The sequence below is a fragment of the Camelus bactrianus genome, chromosome 10 (genome assembly GCF_048773025.1).
Source record: "Camelus bactrianus isolate YW-2024 breed Bactrian camel chromosome 10, ASM4877302v1, whole genome shotgun sequence".
Lineage (NCBI taxonomy): Eukaryota > Metazoa > Chordata > Mammalia > Artiodactyla > Camelidae > Camelus > Camelus bactrianus.
In genome coordinates this window covers 42,601,275-42,626,185 of record NC_133548.1, presented here as the reverse complement: position 1 = coordinate 42,626,185, position 24,911 = coordinate 42,601,275, and the positions used below count along the sequence as shown (strand labels likewise).

At 43.8% G+C, this 24,911-nt stretch overlaps 1 protein-coding gene across 5 annotated transcripts in view; it reads right to left on the bottom strand.

Moving 5' to 3' along the window:
* Window positions 1–24,911, bottom strand: part of SCUBE2 (signal peptide, CUB domain and EGF like domain containing 2) — a 61,785-nt gene that overhangs the window by 18,228 nt on the left and 18,646 nt on the right. For 2 of the 5 annotated variants that reach the window (XM_074372420.1, XM_074372422.1), the window contains 11 exons: window positions 24,131–24,247; window positions 23,281–23,370; window positions 18,476–18,592; window positions 17,393–17,515; window positions 14,601–14,717; window positions 13,159–13,281; window positions 12,617–12,733; window positions 12,293–12,379; window positions 10,438–10,542; window positions 8,124–8,279; window positions 7,467–7,739 (listed from right to left, as the gene is read on the bottom strand). In XM_074372420.1, coding sequence (XP_074228521.1) covers window positions 7,467–7,739; window positions 8,124–8,279; window positions 10,438–10,542; window positions 12,293–12,379; window positions 12,617–12,733; window positions 13,159–13,281; window positions 14,601–14,717; window positions 17,393–17,515; window positions 18,476–18,592; window positions 23,281–23,370; window positions 24,131–24,247 — 1,425 coding nt within the window. The remainder of the gene's footprint in view (window positions 1–7,466; window positions 7,740–8,123; window positions 8,280–10,437; window positions 10,543–12,292; window positions 12,380–12,616; window positions 12,734–13,158; window positions 13,282–14,600; window positions 14,718–17,392; window positions 17,516–18,475; window positions 18,593–23,280; window positions 23,371–24,130; window positions 24,248–24,911) is intronic. The other 3 variants (XM_074372421.1, XM_074372423.1, XM_074372424.1) reach the window with 3 other exon arrangements.

The following is a 24,911-nucleotide window of genomic DNA, read 5'->3' as shown; positions in this document are numbered from 1 at the left end:
GGTACTAGCCCTTGTCAAAACACATCATGAGGTAGAAAGAGTTGTGATTTAATCAGACTGGACAAGAGTTGAGACAAAACACTAGCAATGAACAAAAAGACTATTTGAAAAATGATTTACAACCACTACTGTTAACAATGAACCTTGCCAGGCTGTAAACACAGTACCTTCAGAGGCTAGCCAGCTATTTAAAATTTTGTTTATTCAATCTGTATCTCATTCTTCTACTTTTATGATGTACATAATATATTAGCCAATAGTACAAGTCTGTAATTTTAAAATAAGTAAACACTCATAAATGTTTTACTGTGTGTATGGGTGTGTGTGTGAGATCAAAAATGTTCAGCCCCTCTGGGACAGAGAAGTCCACAACTCATATAGAGGTCAGAGGTGGAGAGGGCAGTTTGGGAGTCACCAGCGTGTGGCAGAATTTAAAGCCATGGCACTGGAAGGGGTCACCCAGGAGAGGGTGACGATAAGGGAGAGGCATGGAGGACTGAGACCTGGGATCCTTGATGTTTAGAGATCAAAAATTTGGTGAGCATGGAAAATGAAAAGGGAGCAGCTGGTGAAGCAGGAGGAGAACCAGAGTGTGTGGTGTGTGAAACCCATGAGAAAAGTTTCCAGGAGGAGGGAGCAATCAGCAGAGTCTGAGGGAGAGCTGGCAACTGGATTTGGTCACGTGAAGGTTGTTAAAAATCTTGGCAAAAGCCATTTCGTTGGAGAAGCTGGGAATGAAAACCAGATTGGCTAGAGTTGAAGAGAAAATGGTCGGTGAGAGAGCGAGTTTAGACAAGTCTTTGAAGGAGTTTGGCTCTATGGGGGGGTCAAAGAAAGGAGGCCGTATCTGGAGAGAAGCAGGAAGTCACAGGAGGACTTAGTCGGTTTGTAAGACAGGAGGTAGGTTTGTGTGCCCTTGAAAATGACCCCGTAGAGGAGAAGAATTCTGAGATGGGGGTCAGTGGGGACAACAGTGGGAGCAGCGTTCCTGAGCCGGTGAGAGGGAGTGGGCTCCAGGGCCCAGGGGAGGAGTTTGCCTTCGGCAGAAGCATGGGAGCATGGGCTGCTCATCCAGTTTCAAAAGGAGACTAGACAGAGCACGTGTGGACAGATGCAGGAGAGGAGGGTCAGTCTGCAAGTGGAGAAGTGAGGTCATTTTCCTAGACTCCCACTTTTCTGCCTGAAAGTCTTGCTGCAACTCAAATTCAACTTTCCCCAGAGGAATGCTCCTCTCTTCTTCCCTGTCTAGGCTGTCCTGTCCTTCTGGCTTTACTCTTTTTATAAACAGCACCTTTACATTCCCAGGCACCAAGGCTCCAAACCACAGTTAATCCCAACTTCTCTCCTCCCCACGGCAGCATCTGACAGCTGTGTCCCTTTAGTCCATCTCCTATGCTTCATTCCCACCACACTAGTTTCCTTCGATCCTCACCACCTCTTACCTAGATCACTGCAATCACCTTCCAAAGATTTCCCTTCCCTTCCGTTCCTCCCGGCCTCAGCTCTGTTATTACATCCTACCATCAGATTCACCTTCCTAAAGTGCTTCTCTGACCGCGTCACTCCCCGCTCAAATGCCTCCTTGACTGGCCTCCTTGCACTTCTCTCAGTGTCTTCAACTCAAAGCTCAGCCTTCAGTCTCCTTTTCTGCATCTGAGTTTTCATTCTTTCTCATGCCCTCTCAAAAGCCTATTTTTTTCTGCTTTTCCTATAAATCTTTTCTGATTATTTCTTCCCCAGTGATCCCATTCACCTAACCATTCAACCAGCCCATAGGCTTTTTCTCAGCAACTCCTGCATACGAAACAGGGCTGGGTGAGATGAGGGACGTGTGGGAAGCCAGGGCAGGATCAGAGGCCACGTCAGAAACCTCTGAGCTCACCGCAGGTCTTTCCTCTTCTCGGTCCCCAATCCAATTTATCACCAAATGCTGCTTATGTTTCCTCCTAAATAGCCCTCTAATCCACTGCTTCTTTTTTACCCCATCTAGTGCCTTCATGTTCTCAATATCTCTTATGCAAAGCATTCAGAAGCTCCCAAATTGGTTTTTCTGCCTCCAGTCCTGACCCCCAATTCAGTTAGAGAGATCTTCCTTGAAATAAATATGACCTTTTGCTCCCTGATTAAATCCTCTAATGACACCTGCCACCTAAAGTCAAGGCTCCTGAGCGACATATTCAAGGTCTCTCATGACTTGGCCATGCTTTTCCCACTAGCCCAGCTGCCCACCGCATCCTACCTTCCACTCCAGGGTGAGCGAGACTAAACTGTCAACAATCCCCTGTGTACATCTTGCTCGTCCTCATTCCCCAGGGCTGTTCCTCTGCCTGAACACTCCTCCCCATTTATGCTTCATCTGTGCATCCTTCAGAACTCAGCTTGGGCTTTCTCTCTTTTGGGAAGGCTTCTCTGACTCTTTCCTGGGAGGGCTACGACTTGATGGATGGTGTCTTACTTATTCAGGCCTCTTCAGCACCCATCACAGAGCTGGCCCGTGGAGGGCTCTCCATAGGAGTGCAGTGTAAGTAAGATAATCACAGGGCACAGGCTGTGCCCAGGAGAGGTGAGAGTATTCACATTGAGAAGGTTAGGAACATAGGCTCTTGAATTCGAAGTGAGTTCGAATCCTGGCTCTGGCACTTACTTGCTGCATGACATCAGGAAAACTGCTTACCTTCCTCTGCCTTTGTTTCCTTACCTGTACAAAGGGCATGATGGAGAACAGACTTGGGATGAGGGCTAAATGAGATAAGATGTGTAAAGTGCTTTGCACAGTGCAGAACATATTAAGTGCTCAATAAATGTCAACATTTTACTAAATTACATTTTTTAAACTTTTTAAATTAAATTTCCTAGCAAGTCTGTGTGATAAATATTGGTTTAATATTGGTCTATATTGCTAATACAGGTTTTATATTTTTCTCAATTTAAAACAGAAAAGGAGTTTTCTGACTGTTCAGTTACTAACAATTTCTCAATTTTGAAAAAATTAAGAAGCAAATGCCTGGCTCATTCCTGCCTCAGAACCTTTGCATCTGCTGATATCTCCTCCACCAGAGCACCCTCTGCCTCCATCAGAGTTTTGCACAGCCAGCTCCTCCTTCTCACTTAGGTCTTAGCTCAAACCTGCTCTGACAGCCTTCCTTGAATACCTCATAGAGAGCAGTAATCTCTGCTCCCCCGGTCCTTTCTGTTTTACTATGTTAAATAAACTTTATAAGTTCTGAAGCTATCTTTTTTCTTTACTTTCTAATTGACCATCTCTCTCTGTTAGAATATGAACTTCATAAAAGCAGGCTTCTCATCCATTATGTTCTCACTGCTTCATCCCAGGTTCACAGAGTGGCACTAAGTGGTATCTCAATAAATTGTGTTTGAATTAATTTCTCAGCTGCTGCAGAGGAAAGCTACTACTGTTAAAAGCTGAATTAAACTTTTCTAGTCTCTCAAGAACCCAAACACTGAAATACTTCCCAGTTTGCAAGCTGCCTGAATTATGTCTTTTTAAAATTTCAGCACGTTTTAAGAATAATCAAAATACAAAAAATTTATATTTTAGCAAGTATATTCCTTAACTAATGTACACTTTATGAAAGGATAAGTAGCTATTAAAGAAAAATAGAAATCCATGTCATCATTAATTTTTCTTTAGATCTGAAGGACTTTATGAATTACTATGAGTTTAAGGAATTTGTTCCTCGGAGAATATAATTTTTTTTTTTTGCCATCTTGCTAAAATTGATCACAGATGGTACAAAGGTCACCTGCAGAGCAGGCTGTCCCCAAAGTCCTTAAATGCCAAGTTAATGAGACTTTACTATATAAAAATGACTATAAGAAAGAAAAGGTTTGGTCAGAAGTGACTATGTTCTTTTATATAACTTGGGACTTTAAATTTTATTTTTTTCAAATGATATTGGAAAAACAAACAATGCAATGGAAAAATAGGCAAAGATCATGGATATTCTCAGAAGAAGAAATCCAAATGGCCACAAATATATGACAGCATGCTCAGTATTACTAATAATCAATGAAAAACAAGTTAAAATGACTATCATTTTTACTTATCAGATTTGCAAACATTTAAAAGATCGATGATATATAATCCATGTTAGCAATGATGTAGGTCAAAAATACTCAGATACAATTTTGGAAGGAGTATCTATTAGTATGTTTTTAGAAAGTAATTTAGTAGTATCTATCCAGTTTTAAATATGCATGTCCTTTGACCTGCAATTGGACATCTACAAGTTGATCTTTCAGGAATATTGGTCCTGGACACAAAAAGAATATTCACTGCAGCATTGTTTGTAATAGAAAGATTAGGAATAACTTGGTTAAATGTCCACCAATAGGAATGTGGCTAATAAATACTGGTGTCTTAAAACAAATATAGACTAGGAAGCTTTCACAGAAATAAGGTAGCTCCTCTATCAGCATGGAAAGATGTCCATGATTTGCTCTGTAGTAAAAACAATACACAGCACTACTAAAATTGCACTGATTTATTTTTAAATGTTTTTTTCACACATAAACCTATACACACAAACCCATTTTCACACCTAAACCCATTTTCAACACAACAGCCAAAGTCATCCTTCTGAAATGTAAGTCAGAACCTTGCTACTCCTTTGCTCAACACCCTTCATTGGCTTTTCTATCGCTCAGATACAAAGTCAGAGTCCTCACCACAATTTCCACTCCCCACACAATCTGGCCCTCTGCTGCTGCTCTGACTTCCTTCCTCTGCGCTCCCTCCATCAGCTCCCATCCTCCTGGTCTTCTTTTCAATGCCTCGCAGGTTTTATACTTGCTCTATCCTTTGCTTGGGACTCTTCCTCCAGATGTCCCCATAGCTGGTTCCTCTCATCCTTCACATCTCTGTCCAAATAACACTTTTCAATGACCACAGTCCCTAAACACAGTCTATGTTTTGGGGGAGTACACTCCTCCTCACCCCCCCCTATGCCCTGGCATTTTCCATTCCACTTCCCTGCTCACCTGTTCTTCACCCCTTACCACCATCTGCTACTTGGTATATTTCCTTCTTTATTGGTTTGTGATCTGTCTCCCTCCTCTAGAACTGTAAACTCAGTTTCAATTTTATATATGCATAAAAATAGATGTGGAAAAATACACAGCAAACTATTGACAGTAATTATTTCTGGGGAGTGGGATTGGGAGCTGATGGTAAAATTTCAACCCTGTGTACATTTCTGTACCATTTGAAACATGCATTACTTAGGTATTAAAAATTAAATAAAAATATTTTAAAAGAAAAATATAATGGACCTATCTGTCCTTTGGTGACTCAAAACACTTTTGGGGCTCTTTTCTAGAGGCAAAAAATAATTTCCAGAAAGAGCTATCCTGAGTTTGTCTCCACTGCACGTACCATGAGAGTTAAGAAAATACTAGTAAGCCTGGTCTTTACGAAGTTCTAACACCACTGACTAGACCAGGAATATAAGATACACACACACACACCGTGGCCTGCCGGTGCCATGTGTCTGCTGGGTAAAAAGCCTTTCTAACTAACACACCTGACCCTTCTTCACATCTGCCTCCTCCCTCCAGCAGGAGGAAGGAATTTCACTGGTAGCTCCTCGTGCTGTTTCCTCTACAGGGTAAAATCTTCAACCTTGCTCTCAGGCCCGGTGAACCTGATATGGTCCCTTGTGGGCTACAAAATTCATCCAGTGCTAGAGGGCGCTCTTGAGACAAGACACACGGCCTCCCTTAGAAGCAAACCCAACCTAACTCAGCATGACGGGCATCTCAGGCACACAGTCACACAGCTACATAAACTCTGGACTCAGTGTCTTTCACAAGTTGTCAGGGTCACGGGGCCTCTGTTAAGTAACCCCTGATCCTCATCCTTGGGCCTTTATTCCCCAGAAGCATACCCACGGAGGTATGGATAATATTCTCACTGGGAGTTGTTCCTCAGGGCCCTTGACACGAGTTTTTCCTGAATTCCTACCTGGCCACAGAGGCTCCCTGGCGAGCCTGCAGGGCCTATTTCTAACAGGACAGCAGCTGGGGGGAAAGGGGTACAACTCAGCTTTGAGAGGCGAGAAGGACAACCAGCCTGCCTGTCCCTGACAGTTTCTTCAACTTAGCCTGAAAAGTAGGGCAGCAATAGCCAACTCTCATCACCGTTTTGGTATGGAAACTGGAATTCTTAGAATTTTAAATGAGAACAAACTAACCAGCTGGTTGTTTTTATCTATTTTTTTTTTCTTTCTTTCTTTTTAAGAGAGTCAGCTGGAATAAAAGTCAAGACTATTTGAGATCCAGCCCCTGGAGGACAGTTACACTTGATTTCACACTTGATTTTCATTACATTTTGGTGAAGCCACAGAGTTGGGCTGTGCTATTGCTGATAATTCTCCTGAACAAGTGCCCCTGGGCTCAGTGTTCCTTCTTCAGAAACACTGATTTATTACCCCTTAGCCCCAGCTTCATCTCTCAGGCCTTCGGATTCTAATGACACTTCAGAAAAGACACTGGTTTACTCTGGAGGGGCCTGGTTATCGAAATTCCCCATCCTTGAGGCTAGAGCACAGGCTCTGGAGTGGGACCATTAGTGTGCGCTGAGCACTTAGCCCACTGAGCCCCGGCTTGCTCCTCTGTAAACTGGACACAGTAACACCCACCTGGCAAGATGAGGGTTGGGATACAGTGCTTAGTGCTATGCTTGTGACAGGGAAGGACTCAATAAATCATTACCATTATTACTGTAAAATGAGACCCTAATTTTCCCCCCCATCTAAGACTTCTTAGGTAGAACTTCTTATAATTGCCCAGAATAGTCTTTCACAACAAACTAATAAATCTCAGGACTGACCATCCTGGAACCTCCTGCTCAGATTCCCCTTGCCTGGAACTTCATCAGAGGAATAGAAATCTTATTGCTCAAGTGCTGGGTCTCAAATTTAACTCTGAAACACATACACACACACACACACAACATACATGGAACTGACAGTACTAGAAAGTCTGGGCCGAAGCTCAGGGATCTCAGAAGGCAGCTGAGCGACCCCCAGCCTTGCCTCTGCACAAAGCTATGGACAGGAGTTTGTTCATTGCCACCACGGGTCAGACCAGAGGGGGATGATAGGGGAACCGTGATAGTGGAGTGTTGAAAGGATTCAAGGATGCCTTATACTTGCAGTCCTGCCCCAGGTGGGGAACCACAGTGCTCTGAAGACCACGGTCCCTCAGATCCTTAAAAGGCAATCTTCCCTCTTCTCATCAGCCCTGCCTCTTGCATTCTGTCCCTCAACTCAACAGACATGCTAAGTGTCCACCACAAGCCAGGCACTATGCTGGGTGCTGGGGGACCCTAATCCAGTAGGCACTGCTGACACCAACGTGTAGTTCTCAAATGAGAGTGGGTGACCAGGGTGTTCTCTGGAAGGATAGTGGGGAGGAAAGGATGGGCCAGGCTTGCTTTTGCTTACCCTGACTACTTCTGGAGCTCAAGACAGTTGTGTTAGCAAGAATGTTGCAGCCAGCAGGCCACTCACCACACTGGTTTCCTACATGGCCCTGGCCCACTCTACAGGACTCCACCCGGTGTTCAGACGTTCTGGGAGACTTCTTAGCCACTTCGAGGTCCATGCCTGAGAGCTGGAGGTGAAACCGCTCCCTGTGGACAGCCTTCCGGAGTGTGCGGGCAGCCTTCCGCAGCCGCTTCTCTGTTCGCTTTACGATGCAACTCAGATCACAAGAAGCTACAGAAAGGAGAGAGACAGCAGTGGGGGTAGGGGGTCAGGCCACAACATGTGAGCCTGTCCAGACCAACTGCAGGACCCACCACCGCAGCTCTCTGTGGACAGGATGGGGAGAGATTCAGAGCTGGGCACCTGGCAGGCTGGGCAGCATTCGACTCAAACAGAAATTTGTTGACCAAAATGGTAGCTTTGGGTTTTGATAAAGCAAATAAAATCATCAGGTTCCAAACAAATTCAGTTTAGTTTGGGGGTTAAAAAAAACAAAACAGGAGATACTTCAGTGGTTACACTGTTTTTCCCCCCAAGAATGATGAAAAGCGAAAGGCAAAGAAATAAGGAGCAAGCTGTGGGAAGCCTGGCACCAGAAACTGTTTTCAAACCAACCTGTCACCTCCTTTTGGTTAGTTTCAAGCTCAAACTCAACAGTGATAAACATTTCCCGAGTGGTGCTCGGTCGGCCAGGGGCTGCCAGGACTTGATTGCTGGAGCTGCATGTAAGGTTTGCGTAGTGGAAGCTCTCTTTTACTGAGCTGTGCTTCTCTGTATGAAGAAACAAAATTATCGGAAGCCAAATCCTGGCAAAGCACTCAGCTGAGCATTCGCTAGAACTCTGTAAACATTTCATTAAAACAACTCTCAAGGGACCAAATGATTAACTCCAGATGCCAAGACGTTGCAAGCCCTCAGTTTGGAGCACGATGACATTTTAATCTTGAAGAGCCAGTGTTGCCTCCTGTATAACTTTACCATGTAGCTCTTGAAAATTATTTTCACAGATAAATGCTGGATATTTCCAACCGACCGGCCACATATGTGGAAGATGGGAACCAGGGCTCGTCTTGCATTCCTGACTGGCGGTTTGTTAAGGTGCATTCATGTTCTCACAGTTGGTTTCTGTAAAGCTGGACTACGGTGTCCCAAGCAGGGGCTGAGGCTTCCAATAAAGAACGAGCACAGGGGTAGAAAGGAGACTCCTGCTTTCAGGGAAACTGACCTTGGAGAAACTCCAAGCCGAAGGGAAAGCTGGAAAGCACATCAACAGTGATGTCTCGTTTTGAGACAACCGGGAGCAATAAATGGCACAAAGAACCAACAGAACCAAACAATATCATGACGGCAGGTAGGATGGGAGTGAAAGTGTCACGTAACACAGGCCTTTGCACATCCTCATTCCTGACTTTGGCCATCACTCCTCCCGCCATGGCTTCCAGTGAATCTCTTAACTAATGATTGTTAATTAGGACCAAAGATCAGGTCCACATACCATCCACACAATTCACTTGTCTCTATTTTACAATCCTACTTTTTTTCAAAGGCTGTATTATCTGTATTATATTCTTCTCTAACATTATAAGGATGTTCAAAGCAACAGGTCATTGGGGCCAAAGGAAGGACGAGGCAAATTAATTTCCCCTAAAGATCTACCTTACCTTTTCAAAAGGTTAACTTCAAATCTCAAATGGAACAGATGCTTATTTCGAACCTGTCTCCCTTTCCATTTTCCCATATCTATTTTTTAAACTTTTTATTTTGAAATAAGTTTAGATGTATAGAAAAGTTGCTAAGATAGTACTCAGAGTTCCCACATACTCTGCACCCAGGGTCCCCTAATGTTAACATCTTACATTAACATGTGTCTTTATCAAAACTAAGAAATTAACATTAGTACAATACCATTAAGTGAACTACAGACCAAATTTATTTTTAAATAATGCTTTCCCCCTCTGATATAAAAGCATAAATGCTCACTGTGGAAAATTTGAAAAATGCAGGAAAAAAAACTAGAATCACTCATCATCCTTCCACCCAGATATAACCCACTAATAAGGATACGGCGAGTTTTGTTTATTTTTCTCCTACTCACACTTCTTCTTACACATTTTGGGTTGTATTAGATACACAATATGTTAGTCTCTCTTCTTCCATCTTAACATTGTAACAAGAACACTTTCTTACGTCATTAAGCATTCTTTGAAAACATATAATTAATGGCTGCATGAATGAGGTGCCAAAATTAATCTTGGTTAGTTACTTAAAATAGGCAGTCAAAAGTGACAAGAGTACTTTCCATTCATTTGTTTGTATGATTTATTTGAGGGTAGATTGGGAAAAGAACACTCCCTAATACATGAAAACTGTTTTTTTTAATTCTCCAAAATTATTCTATGAAATAATATCGGAAATGTGAGCTGGAGAAGAAAGAGGAGTGTTGGATTCTGCTCTTTGCATAAGGCCATGTCTACTTGGATAGTATTTGTTCTGTTGAAGCCAGTGGCATCACTGCCTCCAAAAACTAGATCCAGCATGAAAGCTGGATATTACATCTTTGCTCATCAAAGATTATCCTTGCCAAGCCAAACATTTTTTTTTTCATTTCTCTGGCTTAGATTTTAAGCAAACTCTAAGAACTAGAAAATTTAACCGAGTATGATCACAAATTACTAGCCTGTCTTAAGCCCTTATTGATTCCTGTGAACTTGCAGGTCTCTCCAGAGCTTCACCCTTTGCACCTCCCAAAGGATACCCTGAAGTATAAACCCAGGAGCATATGGGGGTGCCAGGCTAGGCTCTCTCCCTCTTGTGAAGAGAGTCCTTGGAGATTCTGAACTGTTTGATCCCATCTGCAGGGCTTGGCTTGGTACAGACCCCTTTCCCAACATGCAGACAAGCTCCCTGCACCAGCCAGCTGATTCCATACCTGGTAGTACTGGTCGCAGACCCTCGGGAAACAGCTCAGCCTTTTTCAAACTACACTTGCCTTCATTTAGCTTAAAGGTTACACTTGTCCTGACGGTGGCGACATCTTCAGAAAGAAACAAGTGAGATGTGTTACCTTCAGAGGCAAAGGAATGAAAACCCTACGTGGGTACCGGTGAGCTCTCCGCTGGCTGGGTCCCACTGTACACAGCACACCGAGTCCCCTCTGATGCTCTGATGAGACCAAGGAAAGTTGAGATCATGGAGTGCCCACTAATTCTCCTGGGACTAGGGGCACCAGGGGCCTCCTAAGGGTCACACTGATCCCTCCATCTGAGAGGAATCCAGGGCTCAAACATAACAAAGGGAGAGCCAAAAATGGCCTCAACAGGGAGCTGAAAATGAGGTCATTTCTGTGCCTTTCCAAGAAGGAAGGCCAGAATCCCCTAGTTCAGATTTGGACAAGACAGCTGAGGGAAATGAAGGGGCAGAATCTCCTACACAAGCCTGTCCTGCGAGGACAGGGCTGAGGGAGCCACCATTCCAGACAAGGATGGCAGGCTCTAACTGTGCCTAGGATTTTCAGGGTCTGTGAGGGAGCAAGGGTCCTACTCTGAGGGCCTCACGTGGAAAATTCTGCTCTCCTTCCACAGTCAGTCTTAACTATATGTTAGGGTCTGGAGCCAATGACCAGATTTCAAGTTCCAGCTCTTGCATTTGTGATGAGAACTTGAGCAAGTTACTTAATTTCCCTAAGCCTCAGTTATCTCTTCTGTAAGACAGACACAATTACAGTCCCTACGTTACTAGGCTGTTGTGAAGATTAAACAACATAATGCAAAACAAAAACAAAAAAATGTTCAGCCTACTGTCTGGTACGTATTGAAATACTGTCTGAATTGAATAACTTAACTATTTGCTTGCCTACCGTTGGGGTAGCCTTAATCTCCAAGGGATCATCACTGAGGGTTTTAGTGAAACAGACCACAATGTCCCCTCTGGTTGGGTCCAAATTATCAGGCCAGAGGGGCAGTGGAGGATAGTGCCTAAGACTCTAGACCTAGACTGCCTGGTCAAAATCCTAGGTCCACTATTCCCTATCTGAGTCACTTTGGATATTTGATTTCACCTCTCTGAACCTCCGTTTCTTCATCTGTTTATGAGGATAATAGTAACATTGCCCCAGAGGGCTGTGGTGTGGATGAAATCAGCTAATACATGTCGACAGTGGCTGGCACGTTTTAACTGCTCCGTCAATTCACACGAGCTGTTATCCCCATGCTGTGAGTCTCTAGCTTTGCTCATATACATCATATGGACACTGAGAACCACTTCCCTATTCAGATGTTCTCATGACATCATCACAGACGTGTCTTAATCTGGGAAGACTAGGCCTCCTAAGTGCTTTCAATGTCATTCTTTGTCGTTTGACAAACCAGAAGGGGTTTGGGCCCCTTTCTCCCCTTGTCATGCCCACCAATGCCCACCATCTCCACCAATGCCATGTGCCCAAGCACACATTTCCTGCGGGGTCTCTGAGGTGCTCAATGGTACAGGGAGTTGGGGAGACCTGAGTCTTCTAGGCCCAGAGCTACGTGGGCCCCTGCCCAATATGATGACCCACCAGGGCTGCCCGGAGCCTCCCGGCACACAGTGGACACTCAGTAAGCATCTGCTATGTGGTGAGTCAGATGGCAGGTACCAAGGCCACAGGCAAGAACATCCTGTAATGTGCTCACAGCATCAAAGAGATTAGGAGAAAAGAAAGCAAGACCAATGCCCAAGAACTGCACCCCACAAATGAAGCCCATTGAACACAGTGAGCCCCAGAGACAACAGGCAGATCTGGTAATTACCCCTGAAAGCAGAGTCATTTGATTTTTGCTGTTTGCTCCTCAGAGGAGAGGAAGAGCCGCAGGTGACAGAATAGGCCTCTTGCAGTCCTGACAGACAGAACGTGGATGGTCAGCGCGTAAGCAGGGTTACTTTCTCTCCTGGTGGCAGCTCCAATCACCCCCCACCCCCACTCCACGTGGACCACTAGAGAAACCCCCAGAACACAGGGTCTCAAAGCATGGGCCTCCAGTGGTCAAAGACCTGGAAGCCCTTTGAGGGCATCTAACACCAGGAAGGCCTAGCCCTGACATGAGGACCTGCCCCAGGGCCTGCGACCCACTCACCTGAAGAGAGGTGAATGCCAGAGTGACATCTGAGGAAGCACCTGTCTCCTCCACCACTCCTACCGCACTGCAGGGACACGTGGGGCGATACACTAGTGGGCAGGACCCCCTTCACTTCTAGACAGGACAAAATACAGACACTTACAGAGAGAGAAAGACACTTCCTGGTGTGACAAGGACAGCTGAATCCCATGCATCACAGGCCCCGAGAAAAGAAGGGAGCACTGACACCCACCAGAGAACAGACACCCCGCTTACTCCCCCGGGGTAAAGGAGCGCCTTGTATGCTATTCTTCCCATGCAGAAAAGCAACCAGGAAAACAGACGGGAGTTCCAACCTACGCAGAAGCACAGAAGGAAACACCAAAGAGCCTGCAAAGTATCTCCTGTTTTTGAACTATTTAAAGATCGGCTGCTGCAGCTAAGGGGAGGAGAGATCAGTGGAGGGATGGTGAGCTGCACTCCGGGTCCAGCCGGACGTGGAGCGTGCTGCTGGGCCAGCGGGAGCCCGCACACGGGGCCCGAGCCTCGGCGCCTCTTACCCACACAGTCTTTTTTATTCCAGTGGAGCTTGTACGCAGAGTGGCACTGGCATTCATAGCTGCCCACTGTGTTCACACAAATCTGCTGGCAGCCTCCGTTGTTGACGCTGCACTCGTTGGTGTCTGTGGAACGAAACACTCTCGGTCACAGCAGCCCATCCTGACCCGGCTGACACTACCCCTCCGCTGAGGAAGGAGCAGGGGGGCGTCCCGTGGCTGGAACTCACTAAACAAAGGGAAGGTGCTGGCTGCCTTCAGAATGTGCACTTGGCGCCAGCTGATGCCACTGCCCACTCAATGCATTTCCTGGTATGCACCTCACCAGGATGGTCTTGAGTTCCATTCTTCACCAAACAGTTCCCCCATTAAGGACACTCAGAAACGGTCACATTCTACTTTCAGATGTCAGACTCAGACACTGCACAGGCTTCCAGTTTAAAACCCCACCATCCTCCTGGGCTACGTCCCAAGGGAGATAGAGAGAATTAGGATTCCCCACGTGACAGTTCATATAGCTGGGGTGTAGATAAGAAAAATGACTTGCACTAATCCTCATTAACCTGAGACTGAGTCCAGGTCAGAAGGTGACTCCAACTAAAACCTAGACACACATCCATATTTAGGGAGCATTTCCTTGGGGTTTCTTGATGGACTGGAAGAGTATGATTTTAGCCATGTCAGGGATAAGTTGAAAAGGAAGAGACACAACACTATCTATAGCAAATCACTACTATCCATTCTTCTTAAGGACATAGGACACAAGGACTGGGCAGGAAGTACTTAGGCCAGTGGTTCCCACATCCTCAGATCCCCAAAACCACCTTGGAAGCCCTAGACATTTGGAACCAGACTATGAATCTGTATCCTCAAAGACTGCTGAATGCATCTGATGATTAGGAGGGGAGGAACGCCGAAGCTGATTTAAGCCGTAGTGTACTTGGCTGTGAGGTCATGAGACATCAGGACATGTTGCTATAAGGGCTCAGAGCTGAGAGACAGAGTCAGTGGTCCTGCTTCCAGCTCGGAGACCTGCACAAAGAGCTTGAACCAAGCTCTGCAGCCAGTTCCAATGCACAGCAGGGCTGTGGAACTGACTGACGCACTGCCAAGCCTCTCTGAGGACACTGACTTCACTAGTTCCAATGGACAGGGTATCAGCTCCTGAGAGATCCTCCCATTCTCTGCATACAACTGCATCAGTAAAGTCCCTAAAGAATTCACAGTCCAAATTGCTTGCTCTTCTCTCTGCTCCATGTCACACTTGATGAGTCAAAGGGATAAATGTGGGAAGATTTCCCGTAGCAGATGCTTCCCTTGAGTTGATGGACTCGCTACTCTTGTTCAGGACTGGTATGTCCAGTTCATCCCCCGAGGTAGAAAAATTGTCCCTGATCTGGGGAAACCTTAGGAGCCTCATTCAACTCTAGAGGGATTCTGCTCACCTCCACAATGGGTAAAGCCATAGAGTGTGTATCCTTTGTTGCAAGCACATGCAAATGTGCCAGGGTGGTTGATGCAGCTGTGGTCACAGGTCCTATCCAAAGAGCATTCATCCACATCTGTAATTGTCAGAGGGAGAAGGGAGCTGAAACCAACTCTGAGAGACAGGTGGAGAAAAGAAGGCGCTTATAAGAACACTAGCTGCTGTCCAATAACCAAAACAATAGAGTGAAAAATTATCTATCAGTTCTCCTGCCCACTTGGGTTAAAGAAAGGGTTGAGTAACCCACAGAAAATATACTCACAGCCAGGACTCTTATTTCCAAATTCTATTGCAAATTGCACTTGCCTAAAAGCTCCGTTGGTCTCTCTCACCCATGCTTACCTGCAGGGCTGAGTAATTTTAAATGTCTCAATGAAGTCACGTGAGATAACATACCTAAAAAGGGTTTGTAAACTACAAGGTGCTACCCGTGCATTATCATTATTTTATTACTAATTGGTGAAAAAAAAAAGCTATAGTAATTTTATAAGCTATGGCCAATTAAAAGAAGGAAACATTTGAGCTAGAGATAAATCTGGTTCCTATCTCTTTCAGATCTTGCCAGAATTAGTCTTCTGGTCCCAGGAGGCCAGTTGATCCTGGGTTTTGATGCCCTCTGAATTAAAAGAATGCATTAACATTAACATCCTTGGACACATGGCAATGTGTGAAGGGGATAAGCAGCAAGAATCTACTATATAGCACAGGGAACTATATTCAGTTTTTTGTAATGAGCCATAATGGAAAAGAAACTGAAAAAATATATATGTATGTATGCATGTATATGTATAACTGAATCACTTTGCTGTACACCTAAAACTATCATTGTAAACTGACTACACTTCAATAAAAAATAAGAATAATAAAAAATTAACACCCTTGGTGATTTTCTGTTGCAGACACCAAAATTTGGTGCTAAGAGCTCCAAACAGGATCCTCTTGGCCAATCCCCTGGCTTCATTCCTCTCCCACCGTCAGTCCCATGGGGCCCCTCCCTTCCCGGTTCAGTGTGGAGGCATCCTTGACTTCAGTTGAGATCACAGAAACTAACCTTAGGAGGCTGCATTTGTCAATCTAATCATGCTTTCTTCCCTGATCTGATTCTCACATCTTTCCTGAACACTAGAATTTCAGTGCTTCATTTCCTCAACCCTTTGGAAGGTTTTAACAGAGTTAGGACTTGTGTCTGCAAATGGATAAACCAGGACCAGTGCAGGACTCAGGGGGAAGCCAACTAGACCATTGCTAGATCACTTTTTCAATGCCAAATGTGCCACGAGAAACTATGTTAATAAAAAAAAACAAACATTTGGAAGGAACTCGAGGAATGAAAAAAATGAAATTATAAAAAGGCAAAATCTTACAAAATCTCTTCATCCGTTAACTTTTCCCAGAAGTCCTGGAAATTTCTTCAGTAAATTTTTGTTCTGTGCAAATATTTGTTCTACCAAGACTGATCAGTAAAAAATAAGAAAAAGTTCATTTCTTCTGTAGTAATTGAGGTCATTCTATGAATTCTGTTAATATCAGCCAGCTACTGAGAAAGTAGGCTCGTTCAGTAGCGGACTTTGGCTGCTCATGTTGGGCATTTGCGTTGCCAAAAATAATGAGATCACTTTTCTAATTCCTTTTTAATGTGTTTACACAGCTTAAACAGTATTTCTTGCTCTATACATTATGAAACATTACGTGGAACAGCAAATTCTCTTTCCAAGTCAAATGGAAGGAAACCATGCAGTGATCATTCAGAATGAACTCGCTGGATTTAAAGGGAGTTCTATGTGAAGTGCCTGACAAATTGTGCATCAAGAAGAAAAAAACCAAGGGAGAAACCTGACTGACACCGTAAGATTGTAAAAAGACAATGTTCTTTATTAGCTAAAGTGAAACCAGATGTTATTTTCTGATTTTGATTTAATTCTGGGATTTCTAACAACATAAGTGAGGTTGTCCTTATTCTCAGAAATGGAACAGGAATAAACGACAGCCCATCTTTCTTGAGAGCTTCTTCCTGTATATCAATTGGGCATAAAGATGCTCATCTGAAAATATAAATGATGTCCCCCAACCCAGAACAGCTTATCATTGTCCAAAATAATTATTAATGTCAACAACTGCTACACAGAGAAGTTCCCTTGCTGCAGCCCTTATGTGGGAGGGATGTGTCTGAGAAGGGGACTGAAATCTTGCCCACGGACCACCCAGCCTTTCCTCCACTCAATCCCCTCCCTCCCTCACCCGCTTCCTTTCCCCAAACACCAAAGGCTGGTCATTCAAACAAGGCCCATAAGGAAGAGACCACCTGGTACAAGATGGTGATTATGAGTTGACCTCAACTTTTTGCTGGGAAAAGGTATGTGAACTAAATCAACATCTTTTGCCACCAAAAATCCATAACATTAAAGGAAACTTTAGAAAAGGAAAATTATTCGTAACCTCAACACCCTAGTGCAACCCTGCTTGCATCCTGCGGTCCACTCTGCTTCCAGCAGCCAGCTCTGCTGTGATCTCACCAGATGGGTTCTTCAAGGTGTTCTCTAATCATTAACAGCTTAATTTCCAAAATATACCCGTGAGGTACCTCAGTGCTTGTATTTTACCTAACAGATGAAGTAAGTGAAGCACAGGCTGGAGGTTGGATTAATGACTCCGGTGAGGAGCCCAGCGGGCCAGTCTCTGCCCGGGTGGGGTCTTGTCTTCTCCGTTCCAACCAGTGGGCATTGCACAGCACGGCTGCGATTCAGCACATACCTTGGCAAGACTTCTCATCGGTTAATAATTTAAATCCCTTTTTGCAGCTGCAGTCAAAACTGCCCACGGTGTTTTTGCAGAAATGATCACAACCTCCATTGCGCGTCTGGCACTCATCAATATCTGTAACAGGCAAGCATCAGCAAATCAGACAGGGGTATTTTCCTTGTTTTCCACAAATCCCTAAAGTGCTATTGTGTGCGCTTCATTATCCTCAGAAAAAAAACAGACCCATAAAAGGAGTTTAGGATGTTTGCTGATGTCCTTAATCTGACACATGTTCTCCTTTCTGGCATTTTGAAAGAGAAGTTCCTGGATCCCCAGAGAACTCTGGCTTAGGCTACCCTTCCCTTGACTAGCGTTAAGGAAATAAACTATGGGAAAGACTGGTGATGTCCTAGTATATTCTCACCCTAGCACTAGTCTCTCAGGATAAGATGGCTTCCTTTCCTATCCTTTCCATTCCAGTTTAATGATTAAAGTTATAAGGAACTAGAGTTTTTTGGCAAATTACACAACGATCAAATAGCCTCAATGCTTTTAAATGATTTCTGATACTCAGTTAATCTTATCTTTTCTCAGTTTTATCTAGTAACTTGTTATCTACTTTTTTTTTTAAATCATATTAAAGAACTAAGCCTTTGTACTCTTGCCTGTGAAATGCTAGCAGGTCATTGGGGTCTCTATTCATCAGTACAATTAATGGTACAGTTATTCATTAAGTTTCTGGATAACAATCTTGGCTGTTATTTATATAATAATCTCTAGGCTGTTATTTATGATATGATGATTATTATCTCCTGCAAATGAATGTTTCCTTGAACACCGCTTTTTTTTTTCTAATAAGGCCACTGCCTGAAATGGATCATTTGATGCTTGTAGAAGCTGACCTTCTCAACAGTTAGTGTAATTAAGGTGGCTCTAATTAAGCTTACTCAATTATAACCTTTTACTAGCCCAAGGAAGAGAAGCCTCCACTTGAACAATATGAATCATAAGCAAATCTGGAGTCACTCAGGAGGCATGGAGGGGGAAAGCTGCCTTTCTCCCCACACCTTGGCAGCATGGAGAGGCACAGGCTACCTTTACAGGTCTTCCCATCCAACTGGAGAGTGAATCCGATGGGACAACTGCAATGAACACCTGTTGAAGTGTCTTTACAGGTGCGATCGCAGCCTCCATTGTTGACAGCACATGTTTCTGCCAAGGAGGGAAGAAAAAGGCAGTTAGCTTCCTAAAGAAGTGCTGATACAGCTGGGAGGAAAGGGATATCAATGCAGCATTAACATTTGACGAAATTCATGAAAATCAGGAAGCATGTGGAGTACTCATGGTCATACCCCAAGTCTCTACCAGCTGCAGGTGAGTTAGAAGGAGAACAGGTGCAGCTCCTCCCCATCTAAATAAGTGACATCTCTCAGGGAAACCTGACAGGGTGGCATGAGGGATGAATATGCCTCTGCCAACCTGCTAAGCCTTCCCTCTCTACTGGTAGATTTGAAGCCACTAGAAGTTCCTGTTGGTCTACAGCCAGTGACCTGCTAAGTATGACCACATCTGGCAGAACAGAGCAAAGGGGGGACGCTCCTTCCCTCATCCTGAACCTTCTGTATTCAAGGTGAGTAATGGACAAAGCAAGAGAGGGTAAACGTGGTCCACCCCAACCACTCCCTTGCTGTAGATGAATGACTTCATCCTTGCAATCACCAATTAACTCCTATTAGAAGTCTACCTTTCCTTGAAAGGAGAAAGACTTGTCATAATTACATGAAAAATCAGCCACAATTGTTAAATCACACTTATAGAGATGAGGAACAACAAGCTAATGGCCTCCTAGTTCTGCATATCATACAGTAATTCCAAGTAATAGACAAATGCCATTCATTCAACTGCTAGCATCCAGGCATCCAGAAACTGATTCTACTTCCAGAGCTACCTCATTGTAAAGCCTCAGGGGGCAAAATGAGTTCTGATTAAATATGACAGACAGAACATGCATGTTTATCTGTTTCCTCTCAAAACCTCACTGAAATGAGAGTAAATAGATTCTTTAAGTATACATCCTTAAGGACAAGTAAAATAGAAGACAACAGATGAAATCTGTCACATTTGGAAGTGGCATGTCAATGGAATAGCAGGAAGTTCAACACTAGCAGTATGCAGAGGATGCCAACAAGTGGGAAGCTCGTGTGAGCCTCAGAATCCCAGAGAGGCTCAGGAATTGAGGTACTAATGTTACTATAGAGGAGGAGGTGAGGACGGAGTTAAGAACAGGAAGATGGATTGAGAGTCTATAACAAATAAGCCTCCAGATAGCCATCTTAGTTCCACAGCCCACAGCCCACAGCCCATCCCGATTTGGGCTACAGCAGACACATTTATCCTCTGGAAAAGTAAGACCAGAGAAGCCCTGGACTCAAGGGCACCAGTAGCAGCAGAGGACGGAGGGCGAGGCACTGTCAAAGTCTACCTTGTGAAAAGAGAGGTCTCAAACTTTCAGCCCCACCCCCACCGCCCCAGTTCCCAGAGAGCTGGCAGCCAAGCCTATAACCCCAGCAGGAGACTGAAGGATTCATCTCCACCTAAACTGACCTGCCCAAGTGAAAAGACCTATAAATATTGGCATTTGAAGATCTCCAAATGAAATGACAAAGCCACTGCCTAGTCACCCAAGCATAAAGCCCTACCAGGCGACAGAATATCCAGTTGGCTTTTTAGTGTTTCACTATAAAATAAGAAAAGTTAGTGAGAATTACTAGACATTTCAGGAGAGCCTCTAATATGAAATAAATACACCAAATCAAGTAAACAGGGGGAAAGGAACCTGAAGGAAATAAAGATAATACAGGGAACAACAGAGAAGTTAGAAAATCTTATAATTAACTTCCTCAGGGAGGTAAGAAAAGTATCCATGGATAAGAACAGGTCCCAACAACAACAAAAAAAGTAAAACTCTTGAAAAATTAAAATATGAAAGCCAAAATTTTAAGAGAACCCTATAGAAGGATTAGAAGGAAAGAAAGAAAGAAAGAAAGAGAAAGAAAGAAAGAAAGAAAGAAAGAAAGAAAGAAAGAAAGAAAGAAAGAAAGAAAGAAAGAAAGAAAGAAAGAAAGAAAGGAAGAAAGAAAAGAAAGAAAAGAAAGAAAAGAAAGAAAGAAAGAAAGAAAGAAAGAAAGAAAGAAAGAAAAGAAAGAAAGCAAGCAAGCAAGCAAGCAAGCTAGCTCTCTTAGAAGGAAGAACAAAGATAACATGAGGAAAGAGAAGAAAATTTGAGAAGCAATCCAGGAGTTACAACAGCCAGCTAACAGGAATTTCAGAGAGAAAGAACAGAGAAAATGGAGTAAAGAAAATTATCAAAGGAAAAATATAAGAAAATTTCTTAGAACCAAGGGATGCAAATGTCCCTCTTGAAAAGGCCTACTGAGTGCTCCGTGTAACAAGTGGGACAAATTCCACAGTGTGGGACACTGTTGTGAAATTTCAGATCACCAGGGACAACTAGAAGACCCTGAAAATACCCAGAGAGAAGCTTTTGTAGGTTCCATACAAAGAATCAAGAATGAAAATGACTTCTTGAACAACACTGAATGCTCAAAACTCTGATGGGATATTCTTCCCAACTCTGAATTCTTTACTGAGCCAAGTTCTCAAGAAAGTGTGAAGGTAGAATATAAGGGCATTTACAGCCATGCAAAGTTTTAAAAAATCTATTTCTACACATGTAAATGGACAAAAGAGAAGACACGGGCTCTACCAAAACAGGAGCGTGGGGAAGGGATTTCCCAGCTGGTGTTCAGGGAGCGGCCACGATGACAGCCCTGCAGCCAGCCCGGCAGTCAGGCCCCACTAGCGCAGGGTAGAAGCTTCAGAAGAAACTTTTAAAGAAGAAAATGGAATTGATAAGCTACCTGCTGTGTTTGAACACACTGAAAAAGGGTTCTAGAGCTCTGTCACAAATTTGCAGAAGAATTGGTAAGAGGTACTTAGAAAACTAAGCAAACAAAGAAGATACAATCACAGCACATTACATGATTCAGGGGTGAACCATATTTAGGTATTCATAGTATGTAAACACATATGTTGATTTAAATTGTAAAACTATATTAAAGGTCTGGGGGCGGAGAGTGCATGTGTACTAAGGGAGGCGGACAGAAGAGCTACAAGTTAGTCTTCTGCAGGAAGTCAAAAGCTAATATCTAAAACTGCTACATCAAGAAATAACTGTACACACTCCCTTTTCAGAAAGATGGGGGAGGGGGAGTCAGGAGAAGAAAAAATAACTAGGAGAATTTAAAATTGCTGCTTTTGGCAAATGGGAAATTATGAGACAAGGAAATGGTGTATTCCATTACAAGCTTAATGGTACTAATTAAGTTTTTAAGGTTTTTATATTATTCATATGTACTATTTTAAGGCAATTAAAAATAATAATTTAATGGGGCAGAAGAGAGCCCCATTATTTGGAGAAAACTCTAATTTGAAAAGATACATGTACCCAGTGTTCACAGCAGCACTATTTACAATAGCCAAGACATGGAAGCAACCTAAATGTCCATTGACAGATGACTGGATAAAGAAGATGTGGTATATAAACACAATGGAATACTACTCAGCCATAAAAAAGAATGAAATAATGCCATTTGCAGCAACATGGATGGACCTAGAGATTATCATACTAAGTGAAGTAAGTCAGACAGAGAAAGACAAATATTACATGATATCACTTATATGTGGAATCTAGAAAAAAAGTGATACAAATGAATTTATTTACTAACCAGAAACAGACACACAGACAGAAAACAAACTATGGTTACCAAAGGGGAAAAGGGGGGAGAGGAATAAATTAGGAGTTTGGGATTAGCAGATACAAACTATTCTATACAAAATAGATAAACAGCAAGCTCCTACTATATAGCATAGGAAACTATATTCAATAGCTTGTAATAACCTATAATGAAAAAAGAATATGAAAAAGAATATATGTATAACTGAATCACTATGCTGCACACCAGAAACTAACACAACATTGTAAATCAACTATACTTAAATGTTAAAAAGAAATGAGCCCAGAAATGCTACCTGTCTGTTAACTAATGGCTGCTTTGTATCTTACCTGACTATCAAATCCAGAAGCTATCAAAGATCAGTTTTGCTTAGCTCAAGCCAAGCTTTCTCCAGAATAATCATGTCAAAGCATCTGTGTGATTCCCACCCCAACAGCCACCGCCTCTACATCTGCTCTCAACTCCAGCTCTGCTGGCAGACCTGCTGTCAGACCTTCCTGTGTCCCCAGCCAAGTGCCACTCTTCTCCATTCATCTCTTCTGCCATTAACACAGGCTGAGTCTGAAATAGAACACTCAGTGGACAAAAACCCAGCCAAATCGCCATGCTAAGTAGGGGCTGCCCAAAGTGCCTCTCTTGCCACAGTTACTCCAAAGGAAGGGATCTGACATGCACTGACCACCCACTAAGTCCCAGGCATTGGACTCTGGGCTCTTTTGCATATTATTGTCTTAACTGAGCTTCCTGATAACCCTAAGAGGTCAACTGTATTACATCCATCTCAGGGAAAGACCAGGACACAGAGGCTCCGGGCAGTGTGTCCAAGTCTCACCGCCAGTCCCAGCAGCGCTGGGATGCTAACCCGGCTGGCTATTCGACAGCTGAGCTGGCACTCTCCCCGCAATACCAGGGGTCTTGGATGGTGACTAAGCCACAGCAAGGAGTGGAGAACAGACACACCCTGGCTTCACAGGAGTGCTGACTCTGGTCCAGCTGGTCTGAGAGCACACGGGCCCCAGCTGCAGGACAGACGCAGTAAGTGGGGGAGGGGAAGAGACAACGGCAGTGGCGGCAGTGGCGCGGGAGGAGGGGTGAGGCGCCTACCCATGAGCAGCCGTCGTTTCACCCGTTTATCCCCATCCGCCACGGATGTGGCATTGCTCTCCGTCACCTCCAGAGCGGCGTCCTCGCGCTCTGCAAGAGACGCAAAGAGCACAGTTCTTAGGCTGAATGAGTCAGATTGTTCATCCAGCGCACAGCCACATCCACGGAAATCCTAGACATGAGAACAATGTGAGATATGTGACTCTGTTCACTCAATAAAAATGTGTTACAATGAAGCTCTGTGGGAAACACAGCTTGTCAAATGGCCACAGAGCCTTAAAAACATTAAATATGGAAAAGATTTCTTTTTTTGAAAAGATTTTTTTATTATACTGTACTGACCACAGACACTAGGGAATGCAAGCTTCAGAGTCATTCCAGAACCCCTAGTCCAGGACGAAAAGAATCTTGGATGGGCGAACCTCTAAAATGGAGCTAGCAAAGAACACCCCATGTAGGGCAGGGCAGGCCTCCTGCCAGAAATATGCAACCCTGACTCTTGCTGATGGCAAAGGCCACTGAGTCACCACAAACAGCTAGCTGTAACTTTGTGTTGTCCTGGCCTCTTGGGATGTGTTGTCCCAGTCCCCAGAATACCAGCTTTAAGAGTAGCCTAGTCCAGAAGAGGGGAAAGAGCTTTCCAAGATCTCACAGGGAGAAAGGGACCCCATCCCAGTCATGGACTGCTCTCTCTGCCCTATGTGAAGCAGCATGGGACTTGTTTGAGGGCAAATGCACTGGAAACAGCCTGCATCTGGTACTAAACCCTATGAATAGTTAGGGTTAGGGTTAGGGTTCGGGTTGAGCAGGCTGGGGCAGACCCTAACCCAGTATAGGGGTCACCATTCACCAAGGCAGCTCCTCCCATCCGCGTGCATCTTGTACTGTGGATGGCAGCTGCACTCTGGGCCTTCAGCAGTGTCCTCACAGGAATGCTGGCATCCGCCGTTTCCATGGTTACAGGTCACTAAGCAGAAAATGAATCAATACATAAAACACTGAGATTTCCACTACTGGGGCTGCATTTGCTCCAGAAGACCTCTGATTTCCATTCAGGAAGTACGTGAGCACCTAGCACGTGCTTGGCACTGTGCATAAGAGAACCTCAACTCAGGCCACATCCCTGTCTATGTAAACACGTAGTCACAATATGACTGGTAGAAATGCTGAATGACAGATTTGAACAATGTTATATAGGAAGACAGATGGGAAGGTTGGGGGACATTTTCACTATTTAACAGAAATTATACCAAAAGATTCTAAACTACTGCTTTGCTCTATCAGAAGTACTGGGGCATTTGGAAATGCTGTAGCACTTTATGACTGGAACAGACAGACAACATCTAATTTGTATGTATGTGTTAGGATTTCTCTCATCAGATTCCATCTGGATTAGTTAGAAGGGAGGGTAATCAGAAGAAATGATGACTCTTTGCACATAGTTAATGCAACATTAACCAATAATTACAAAGACTTTGTATGAACACATTAATGATAAGCCTCCGCCCCATAAAAAAAGCCAACTACAAACCTATCTATTTGTCAAACTGAACAGTGGTTACCTCTGGCAAAGGAAATGGGAGAGGGAAAAGTTATAATATTTTCTTTACATACTTAAATTCTTACACAAT